General features: G+C 32.7%; 1 protein-coding gene across 2 annotated transcripts; it reads left to right on the top strand.

Moving 5' to 3' along the window:
- Positions 1 to 1,587: 1,587 nt before the first annotated feature.
- LOC107821686 (protein BREVIS RADIX) lies at positions 1,588 to 11,876 on the top strand. Of its 2 annotated transcripts, none has more exons than XM_016648124.2 (6): positions 1,588 to 1,983; positions 4,191 to 4,321; positions 8,143 to 8,531; positions 9,795 to 9,924; positions 10,395 to 10,681; positions 11,489 to 11,876. In XM_016648124.2, the coding sequence occupies exons 2-6, from the start codon at positions 4,214 to 4,216 to the stop codon at positions 11,565 to 11,567; spliced, it is 993 nt and encodes a 330-aa protein (XP_016503610.1). In that variant the 5' UTR covers positions 1,588 to 1,983; positions 4,191 to 4,213; the 3' UTR covers positions 11,568 to 11,876. The 2 variants fall into 2 exon arrangements, with proteins under 2 accessions (XP_016503610.1, XP_016503611.1); XM_016648125.2 differs by having other exon boundaries at positions 1,846 to 1,983; positions 4,201 to 4,321.
- The last annotated feature ends 506 nt before the right edge of the window (positions 11,877 to 12,382 follow it).

Below are 12,382 nucleotides of genomic sequence, written 5' to 3' on the forward strand. Positions count from 1 at the left end.
TGCAGTGATGCGTACGCCAAAGAGACTTTTTAAAATTAAAATAAATTTTTTTGAATAAGTCCTTAGTATAATACTCAAATTCTCAAAATTCAACTTGTAATTAATCAAAAGTTTTAAAAAGGAACTGAAATATCAAATTTAAAAGTCAAGACCTTTTTTTTATTGCTATAAGCCCTAATTTATGATCTTTCCTAATTTTTTATCTTGTCCGCTAGTCTGTTACTATCTCCCAAAAGCAAAGAACATCCTTTTTTTTTTCTTTTTTGTTTTTTTTGGAAATCCAAAGAAAACTTTATTTTACTCTATAGCAGCAAGTTCAAAGTTCAAATTGCATGTTAGTCATCCTTTTTGTTCCTCATAAAAAACTTTATTCTTTTCAATTCAAGTTACTTGTGCATACTACCTTCCACGCCATAAGATTAAACTGAGTTTATTGTTATTGTTAACAATTATGGTAAATACACTAAATATAAGTGAGCTAGAATTTTTCCGACTATGTACACACGTTCATAGCTGCAAATGGAGATTCTCCTAGGTAAAGTTACCAGAGCAAGGGGTTCATCCGAATCTTCTTTGTTGGAAAACTATTTTATATATATGCGTGAGCTTTTTTTTTTCTTTTTCTTTGAGTCGAGAGTCTATAAAAAATATTCTCGTTCAATATAAGGGCAAAATTTCTGTATATACTATGTTCCCTAGAATCCACTTGTGGATTACATTGGTTTTATTGTTGTTTATCCATATGACGACTAATGGAAACGTATTTAAAAGATGTTTAACTACTATTAAATATATCTCGATTTTATCTAAGTGATTTAATTATTTCAATGTCCTTTTAGCAGTTGAATCATACGAAAACCAAAAAGAAATTCTAGATTTGATCAATTTTTAACTTGTCACAAACAAAAATCGGAATTTGACACTTAAATAATATTCCTTTCGCAAAATAAGTGATTTTTTTTTTGGATATTTTCACACAGATTAAGAAACCCACCTTTTAGCATTAATTAGCAATGAAATTGATCATGTTAACCTTTACTATCTCACATAAACACTCCTAACACATATTCCAACACTATTTACTCCAAGGACAATGTAGGAAAAAAATAATTCATTCATTCTTGAAATCTGAAAAAATTACTTATTTTGGACCACAAAAAAATACAAAAAAATCACTTATTTTGGACCGGAGGGAGTAGGAAACATGATTTTTTTATTTAATTTGGAACAGATATAAACACAATAAAAATTCTTAAAAAGAATATTTAATTCCAATCGCCAACCATTTTGGCAACACTAGGAATAAAAAATTTCCAATTTTGATCCACCCTAATCTTGCCACGTGCCCTCATGTTTTAACATTATTTTTCCGACTAGACAGGTGGGCCCATATGGTCCACTTCAGTTATTAGTTCAATTACCAATTCCACATTAGAAAGTACATCCATTTTAGAACAACGTACAATCAGACCATGCACAAATATTAAAAATACACATTTTCCGTTATATAACGACACCAGAAAAAATGACGGCGTCACATCCTTCTATAAATACCTCAAACATTTATCCCGATTCCTTCTCTCCTTTGTCTCCATTCTATATTTGTTTCCTTCACACACACACACACACTAATGTGTGTATTATATACAGATATTTTAAGAATTTGAAGATTCTGTGTATATATGAGAATCTGAAACTTTCCGGTTTTTACGCCGTAGAATCTCCTAAATTTCGCCGGCGGGAAGTTTGCCGGCGCCGGTGAATATTCCATTTTTGGCAGAAGATTCTTCGTACCTGTAGGAAAAGCTTAATGCAAGGGATTTTTCGCTGCTCATTTGATTTGATTTGATATCTTACTTAGGGTTTTGGTCTCACAAAAAAGTAGAAAAGAACAGAGCAGAGAAATAAAAGCTCTTTGGATGGTAAATTCATCAATTTTCGAGTGGTTTTTGAGCTGAATTTTAGCTTCGGTGACTATTTCAGGTATGAATTTTCTGATTAAATTGTGAGCGGTTTGATTAATTTTCTCATTTTTGGAGAAGAATACAGCTTTTTTTAAGAAAAAACTTAAAGTTTTATCTGTTTTTTGTACATTCAATGGGCTGATTTTACAGCTAGAAATTGCTAATTCAATTTTCTAAAGCAATTAGTCAATCATAATTTAAAGCCTCCCCCAGTTTCAATTTTCAACTCCTATTCTGCTACTACTACTACTACTCCTACTGCTATTACTGCAGCTACTGCTATTCTACTAATTTATTATTGTCTTTTCTCTCTCAATTTTCTTTTTTTCTTTTTTTTTTGACAGTGATATACTTGTAGTTTGGTGTATTAGTACGTAATGTACGTATATACTGTATGTATGTGTCTCTGTCATTCTGTGATAGGGACAGATTTAGAACGGATTCTATGAGTTAACTGAGCTAAGTACATTGAGAATAAATAAAATATGTTGTTGTGGTAGTTGTTATTTTTGTTGTTCTATGAGTTGATTAGGCTTTTTTTTTTTTAAAATTGAATTATATATACAAATGTAACAAAAATTAAATGTATATGTATAATAATATGAGATTTTTTTAAATTTTGAATTCATTTCTGCGTGTACGAGTGTATTGAGAGAGGAATTGGGAAAGAAAAATAGTGATCATAAAGAATAATGAAGGGAATTGATGATTAATATGCGTTAGAAACTTAGGTTCTCGAGTTTAAGAAATTTTAAAAAAAATGTTTTTTTTTTCTTTATTCTTTACTTTTTCTATTGGCTATCTGATGCTATAAAGCAAGAACAGTGGAAACAACTTTGGGATTGGAATTCTAACAAGTGATCACTTTTTCAATCTCTTCTTCCAATAAAAACAACTCTTTCTTTTCCCTTTTGATTTCACTTCCTTGGATTCTGAACCAAGTTTGGTCTCCCATGAATTATATAATTAAAAGTTTAAATTATATAGTCACTAATACTTGCATTAAAATAAATTATTTACGTCGCAATTCATTAGGGTGTAATACGTGATACTTTGTATGCTCGGTTGTCCTTTCTCGAGGCGTTTAATTTTTGGGTGGGAAAATACTTGAGTACAAAGTCATTTTTCAAATCACATTTAAGGATTTAGATGATGTATGCCGATAATGTATAGATTCTTTTATATTATTAGTGTGTTTTAGCTTTTGATAATAGATTAGTTATTGTTTTTTATTAATTTACTAATCAACGCTTATCAATGCATTTACCTCTAATTATAATATTAGTGCACATAATTTATGGCTTATCTATCTGATAATATATGCTTATTTAAGACAAAAGGACAATCTCTAGGAAAGTGAAACATGTTTGATTACAATAGTGTTAATATTTCCCCTTATGGATTTGTGGATAGTGACTTCTTTTCTTGAATTAATTATTGGCTCTTTAATTTTCCTGGAAAATGTATAGCAGACATTAAAAGCCTTTATAAGAGGCGTCATATTCATTTCACATTTCTTTTTTATGTGAGTGGAACTCAACATCTATTCCCCTTTTTAAATGTTCGTAGTAGTATTTCAATTCATAATTGCTATTAAGGGACGTTTTATCATTAGCAAATTTATATAATTAACACCACTACAATGTACTTTGGTAAAAGTTTATCTCCACCAGATATATATAACTAGAGAAATTTCACTTAAATAGTAGCCCGTCAAAAATAATTATTGAAAAATGTATATATTTTGTATAATTATAATAAATATATATTGGTTGAGCGCCTAGATATGTAACTTCCCCAGTAGACTTCTCTTCATAAACTATAGTTAATTAATATATGATTTCACCTTATCAAATCATTAAATTATGGTAAATAGATTTGATTTGTGTAAACAATCACTGCAAATATTTTTATTATTATTTATTATATAAATTTTGATAAGTACTTTATCTGGTCCACAATAAGTGATCATTTTATCTCTTTATTATGGTCTAAAATAAGTGTTCATTTACATAATCAAGAAGGAATTAATTTTATGTCTCCAAAATTTACCCTTATTTAAATATTTCAATGTGTCAAGGTAATAATTAATTAAGAATAATTTAGTAAATATATTTATTTCCTTCCTAAAAGTTTGTATTATTTTAGTGGATGTGCCAAAGTAAAATGGTCACCATGAAATTGATAAGTACTAATGATTTAATTTTGTTTTTGCGGGAACCAAAGAGAGAAACAGATATTAAAGGGAGATGTTGACGTGTATAACATGTAAGCAAAAAATAGATGATGATGGAGGAGAAGAAGGTCCACGTGGGACCCCCAATACTAAAGACTCGGTCAAAAGCTTGACGGCCCAGGTTTTAATCCTATACCTTCCCTTACTATATTATTTCTACATATTTTTTCTAATCATCTAGTATTCGAAATTTAGTAGTACGATTAGTGTACATTTAATTAGTTAACTAAGCGCGTAAAATGCTTCATACCAAGATGTTTTCTATTCTCAAGATTGAGGTCCAAGTTTAATTAAAATGAAGAGATCTTAACTATTCCGTCACATTTGTGATTGAATAATTTGCAATTTTGCATTACATGTCAATTCAGTCATATATCTTTGTGGGGCCCATATTTTCATTGTTTGGGCCCACATCTCCAATTGGGTTTGGGCTATTTTTGGAATTGGGGTAAGAGTTGAATGAAACTTTTTGGTTCCTTGGGGAGTGGAGGAGGACCACAAAATGTGTTTGAGGGTCCAAAGATTAATAAAGAATACTCCCTCCCTCCGGTTCAAAATAAGTGATTTTTTGTTTTTTTTTCTTGTGGTCCAAAATAAGTGATTTTCCAAATTTCAAGAATGAATTAATTATTTTTTTCCTATATTGTCCTTGGAGTAAATAGTGTTGGAATATGTGTTAGGAGTATTTATGTGAGATAGTAAAGGTTAATATGGTCAATTCCATTGCTAATTAATGTTAAAAGGTGAATTTCTTAATCTACGTGAAAACATCCAAAAAATCACTTATTTTGGACCGGAGGGAGTAGTGTTTATTTGTGGGCACTATAATATTATTAAAATGACTTAATTGACCCTACAACTTGGCCTAGTACTATTTGTTTTTATTCTTTTTTTTTTGGGAGGCGGGAAGGGTTAAAGATGTTGAGTGGGTGCTATTTCTTGGATCATGTGTCTAAACTTTGGTCCCATAATATTCCAACTTTACTTTTTTCTGATTTTTCTTTTTTGATCATCATGCAATTATAAGTCTTTATCTACTTTATTTAATTTCAGCCACAATTTTTTTTCTTTTTCGATTTTCGTGTGAAGTAGTATATAATACTCCCTTTGATTTTTTTCGTGTGAAGTGATGTTTTCAGATTTCAAGAATGAATTAGTTATTTTTTCCTACATTGCCTTTGGAGTAAATGATGTTGGAGTGTTTATGTGAATAGATAGTAAATGTTAATATAGTCAATTTCATTGCTAATTAATGTTAAAAGGTGAATTTCTTAATATGTGTGAAAACAACTAAAAAATCACTTATTTTGAACCGGAGGGAGTAATCATGACGTAAAGCTATTCACTGAAAAAGATATTGGTTTGAAGTATGTAGTTTTAAAAAAATATTCATCAGCCCAAACTATCTCAATTTCTACGAAGTTTATCTCTTTAAGTTTAAAAAGTATAATTTGAACTATAATTCACGTATTCGATTTTAGTTATCACAAGATCGCCGTTGCTAATTAAGCATTTCATACTGTTCCTTGTAATCTATGAGAGCAAAAAAAGATGTTGAAAATTATTCTTACGTCGTTAGGAGGATGTTTGGATTGACTTTTAAGTTGGTCAAATTAGCTTTTAAGTTTTTCTTAGCTTTTTATAGTATTTGGTAAAGTTAAAAATTTTAAAATAATTTAAAAACTACTTAAAACAAGTCAAAAACAATAAGCGGGCAACCCAACTAACGGGTTGGGAAAGCTGGTTTGAGTTTTTTCTATTCTTTTTAATTATAAACATTCATCATTAGCCTAAAAAGCACAAATAAGTGTGACAAATTATTTGTGCTTTGTGTGATAAATTAACAAACAATTGTAAGTTGATTAAACGGACCAATTAGAACAAAGGGAAACTTTGTAATAATAATTAAATATAAGTGGAAGTGGAGGTACACCAAATTGTCCCTACCTAAATAATATCAGAAACTAGCTCACATGTGCACTTAGAAGCATATAATATGATGACCCGTATCTTTAAAATGGTGATTATGTTTCTCGGATGTGCACAAGCGTAGTGCCTGCTCAAAGTATCTCGTATTTGGCGTAACGACCGCACCCTCGATGAGTGTAATGTAAGCAGTCTATCTTGACGCAAGTATCAATTCATGACTCGAACTTGTAATATATAATGCCATATATAGGTGTGAAGTCTAAACCAAACTATTTTATTGTCTAGCTTTCATTAGCATAAGTATCGGGCAAATGAAAAGAAATCATTTAACTTTTTTTTTTTTTTTTTTTGTCTCTGTTCAAATTTGAATCACTCTCCGTCGAAGAACGCCAGATATGCTGCACCTTTCTTTCCTTCTCTTTCTCCTACAAAATACAACCAAGGGCAGTGGCGGAGCTAGTTACGGATTCGACCGAACCTAGTAGATTTAGTTCAAATTATTTATCTGTCTTAAATTTTTTATTAAATATATACAAATTATTAATTTAGAACCAAGCAACTTAAAAAAATTAGAATCCCGAATCATAAACTTGAAATCCTGGCTCTGACTGCCTGCTATGTTTTTTTACGACAACAAATATGAATTTAAATATATGTAATTCAGCACAGAAGTTGGAATACAATCATCTTTTATGTCATGTCTCGTTTAGAGTAATCCTTGAGCAGTGTTTAGAAAAATCTTAGTGATCAGGACATAGTTGATTGAGTTATTCTTTAACATTTTTTTTTAAATATATTTTTTGGTCGAGTCCTCCTAGAATTTTCAAAGAAAATGAAGGGAACAATATTTGATACTATAAAATCCAAAGTAAGGGAAATTCTGACAAAAGACAATTCATATGTCTGGAAAAGACATGTCCAAGTTTCTTTTACCTGACCCACCATTGAATTCTTGTCTTTCTACTGTTCTCCAGCCTTCTGCTTACTCAATTCTGCAGTGAAAGTTAACTCGTGAAAGTAGGTGACTTTAAGTATTTCAAAGGACAACCAAACAGTAATGTCACTGCTTTTAGACAATCAGACTTGACCCCTCCTTTTCTTTTTATTTTCTTTTGCATGTCGTACTGTTTGGTCACCTGATTCAGAATTTAAACTTGATATGTTTAATCTTTATATTCTTACTGTTGAACCCACTAATTTTAAAAGTATGGCTTCAAAACTTAACACTCATTAAAAGTTTAGTATTTTTCCACATATATACTTTTGTTTTATGTCTAAAATAGTTGAATTTAGCTTAACAGTATACAAACTCCATAGCCAGGGGCGAAGGTACACTATCCGAAGGGTGGTCAGTTGATCCCCTTTGTTGAAAAATTATACTGTGTATATAGATAAAACGTTAGGTTTAAAGGTGTATAACATATACTGAACACCCTTTATCGCGAAATTCTTTTCACTTCTTTCAAGTTTGAACACACTTGCGGAAATTCCTAGTTTCGCCACGGCCCATAGCTGAATTGCTTGCTGATCTTGCTGCACTAATGGCTACTGCGGAAAGCAAACTGGCTTCACTTCCTATGGTTTAAATCACCTGAGGATTTCAATATGTAATTTAATTGTTAAACCAACATTAAAATGTCATTTGGCCTATCTTTTACCTAGTTCTTAGGGATAGGTCTTGAAGTTCAAGCTCAAATTTTGGACTTGTACTCTATTAAGCTAAGATACTTCCGTAACCACCGAGGAGTGTGGTGAAATGTATTGGATCCTCAATCCTTAACTCGAGATATCATATTCGAGTCTTAGGAATGGGAAAACTGTAAAGAGATGCTTCCTCCTTTAGTGTGATATATGCTACGTGAATTCGGATTAGTCAAGTTAGTGAATTTCGTTATCGGATGCACAAAGCAACAATAAGATAATTCTGTTGATCTTCTAACAATGAATTAATCTTCCTTATTTTGTACTACTACTTGTCTCGTGTAAAACTAATGTATCAACAAAACTTTGCAGATAAAGGATATTGCATTAAAGGTCTCTGGTAAAAGCAGCAAGTCCAGTACACCAACTAGCAGTTACAGGAGAGGTCACAGACCTTATCCTGATTTTGAAACAATTTCAGAGGACGTTCCATATCAACCAGGAAGTTCAAGTTCACCTCCAGGTTGGGATTTCACAAGTACCCGACATCATCGTACTCCTCGAGCTGATTCAAGATTTGCTGGAGGATATAGTGGTGGTGATGATGATAAAAGAGAATCTGTCTACTCACAGTCAGGTGAGGTGGTGCTGCCCGACGAGGAGGGGCCAAAAGAGTGGATTGCTCAGGTGGAGCCTGGTGTTCAGATCACATTTCTCTCTCTTCCTAGTGGTGGAAATGATCTCAAACGAATCCGCTTTAGGTATATATCAAGAACCTTTTTATCTTGAAACATAACACATTTTGCCAATCAGCCAAAAATAATTACAATAGCTAGCCAAATATACAATGATTATGTATAAAATATGTGTATTATACACTAATATACATTTTCCGGTTGTTATTCTGGGGGCGGCTATATTGTGTAAAATCCCAAACTTTATTGTGGGAAACATTGAACTTCTTGTCTATATATAATATTAGATGAACTTAAATGGAGCGACATGGTAAGTGAGGATTCATATAGCCGACCATAGGATTGAAGTGTAGTTGTTATTGTAGTAGTAGTATTGAACTAGTCTGTTAAGCGAGCTTTTTCAGACCTTTCTTCCTTTACACCCTTCAAAATTATGCATGATCTTCTTCAGTCCCTTTCATTCCTAAGTTTTCCCAGAGTCTTGTTTAGTTCTAGTAGTGGAAATGATCTTAAACAAATCCGATTTAGGTACATATCAAGAATCTTCTTATCTTGGAACTTGATTGTGGGAAATATTCAACTTCTTGTCTAAAGATTTCAATTCAAAGAAAATGAAGGTGATTGTCATGTATAGTTGAACCTTCTTAAGAATTTTCATCTTTCACACCCTCAAAATATAGGCATGACCATCTTCAGTCCCTTCCATTCATCAATGAATATTCAATTCTTTCTTCAATGTAGAATCGATGCACACCACTTCTTCCTCTTTTTTTAAATAGAAAGTAGGGTTTAGGGATTTGAGTCGTCATTAATCATTTGATATATGTTTATACTTCTCTTCGTTGTTGTTCTATCTTAATTTTCGATGTAAAGATTCTTCTACCAATGCATTTAACTCCATTAGTTAGTCCAAAGACTTGTTGAGTGCATGTTACATGGACTCGAGAACAGGTACATATCTGTTATGGTTGTGTAAGAGTCCAATAAAGACACACGCCACTTTTGCTAATTTTAGTTATGTTTGAGAAATTTTCATGAGATACCCACATATTATGTTACATATCGACATTATGTCAAAGCAGACGAAAGACAAAAGATCATGTACGATGTTTTACTTTCTTTTGTTCTGTTCTTGTCTTGTCAAATTTCTTGTATTTTTACTACTATACAATTCTTAGTTCCATTTTGATGTGTATGTATATTATCTTAGTTACTGGCCTAGTTGATTGAATGTGTACGTGGCATCCAGCTTTCCAACTTGCTCTTTAAGCTGCACAAAAAATGAATTTCCTAAGTGTACTGACATTAGTTTCACATGTTAACTTGAAGTCGGGACATGTTCGATAAATGGCAAGCTCAAAGATGGTGGGGTGAGAATTTTGACAGAATTATGGAGCTCTACAATGTCCAGAGATTTCATCAGCAATCTATTGACACTCCCGGGCGGTCTGAGCTTGGAGTAAGAACGCCGCGCCTTTTATTCGTATTTATATGTGTAGAACTGATCTCCAGCTTGTTGCTGCTTCGCTATACATCCATCATTAAACATTTTATTTGAAAAATTAGCTCTATTTTTCTTGATTTGCTTGATGTTTAATTCTAGTACAGCTGGGATTGAACTATAGGAGAAATTCAACAGTTTAAAGTACTTAAAAACCAGATCCGAATGACAGAAATTCATGTGGTAACAACTTGAGAATTGCTTCATTAGTTGATTATAGCATTTGCTTTATACCCTTTTGTACCTTAGGTTTAAAGTGGATTAGTTAAACCATAAGTACATTGTCAGCTATTCAAATTTTACAGCATTTGATCCCTTATTGTAGCTTTACGTGCCATTTTTTTATAATTATTAAAAAAAGCCTCAGATGTACTATGCATTAGCTTTCACTAGGATGTTGAATTTCATGTGTTTTCTTTTATCTGCAGAGAGATTCAAACTATACAAGGCTTGGATCACCCAGGGAAAGCAAGGATTGGGGTCCAACAAATTATAGACCGTCGAGCAGTAGCCAATACAACTACGGTGGAACCAGTTCTTATGCCCCCGGTATGGAAGCGTCAAGGATGACAACCGACTCCAGAGACGCTTCAATTTCTATGAGTAATGCTGGTGATATGGAGTCAGAATGGATAGCAGAAGATGAGCCTGGTGTATACATAACCATCAGACAACTAGCTGATGGCACCAGAGAGCTACGGCGTGTAAGATTCAGGTATTTCAAATTCCTAGCTCCTCTACTTCCCTTGTTAGTACATTTACTTTAGGTCAAATGTTTGCTATAAATCTTTATGGTAGTGGAAATGTAGAGAGCTTCTAGTGCCACAATAACTATCTTTTCTACAATTTTGGACTTAAGACGGGTTTATATGAAGCGGCATGGACAATGAGGATTCATACTGCCGACCCCAACTGGCTTGCTTGAAGCGTAGTAGTAGTAGTAGTTGTTGTTGTTGTTGTTTTCTAGTTCCGTTGTTCTGATGTGCTAAATTTGTTCAGTGTACAAGAGATGAAAGTTGAGAACTTGATCTGGAAATTTAGTTGACACTAGTCCTTTGTCTACGGTCTACCATAGGTCACGGGTTTGAGCCGTGGAATCAGCCACTGATACTTGCATCAAGGTAGGCTGCCTACATCATACCCATTGGGGTGAAACCTTTCCCCAAACCCTACGTGAACGCAGGATGCTTCGGGCACCAAGCTGCCTTTTTTTTAGTCCTTTGGCTACCTAATAAAGATGTGCATCAAGTAAAGATCAAAAAGACTAGAAGTAATATGCTCTTCTAATGCAGAGAAATGTCATTCATTTTATTTGGTCTTCCATAAGTAAACAATTTTGGCTTATAAGATGTGCTGGTCATCTATTGAAACTCACTCTCTTTTGCACCTACTTCTGACTTCTGAATTCAAGAACCATAGTAAAGAACAAGTTTCTGGAGTTTATATTAGATGTTTAGAACATCAATTTGTCAATAGTTCTTACTCAAAATGTATTCTTCTAACTTCTAATTCATCTATGCAGCCGCGAAAAATTTGGGGAGGTGAACGCGAAGCAGTGGTGGGAACAGAACAGAGATAGAATACAGGAGCAATACCTTTAAAGCATGTTTTTTCTTTTCATATAGTTGCTGGCAATTTCCACAGAATATCAAGGTATTCCCTTGGAAATGGAACATTTTTGCTTCTTCAAAGTGACTAACTTAAACTCACCATGCACGATATTCGTCGGGTTATTTGAGCACCATTCTTGGCAGTAAAAGAGATTGCACCAGGCTCATTCATATTGAAGTATATAGTTTTTTCCAGTTGGAATGGCTCCATTCTACAGAAGAAAGCTCCTGAACAAATTTTTTTCAGTTTTTTATGTCATGGCATTTTTTTTATCTCTAATTATACCTGATTTTTCCAAATTCTTTTTGGCCTGTATTTTCCTTCAGATTTTGGTTGAATGGCTTGGTGGATCTCCTAGCTTTTACTTAGATGTCTCTTAGTTGTTTTCTTTGTAACACAATCTTCATCTACCAAAGGAAATGGTATCAAAAACTGATGATGCTAAAAGCTCTGATTTGTTCTTATCATTGCTATATGTAGATCACACAATCACCAGTTTTTTGTGTAATGGTAGTGTTAGAACCTACTTACGCATACCTCGACTGTTTTAACAGGTACTTGTTACTTTCCACCAGCACAGTTAACAAATAACACAATAATTAAATTGAGTGTCAATTTTTTCGAAACTAGTTCTATTTTTGGACACAAGATAACTTTCTTTTTTTTAATTAGAAAACCTATGGAGAAGCAAAGGTGTACAGTCACCATGGAGAAACCTAAATTAATTCTGAGATACATTTTTACTGGGGTATTTGTTTCCCGTTTCTCTAATTTTAGTTCAAAAGTAAAAACATGAACAAACAAA

This window comes from Nicotiana tabacum, chromosome 5, assembly GCF_000715075.1.
Source record: "Nicotiana tabacum cultivar K326 chromosome 5, ASM71507v2, whole genome shotgun sequence".
Taxonomy (NCBI): domain Eukaryota; kingdom Viridiplantae; phylum Streptophyta; class Magnoliopsida; order Solanales; family Solanaceae; genus Nicotiana; species Nicotiana tabacum.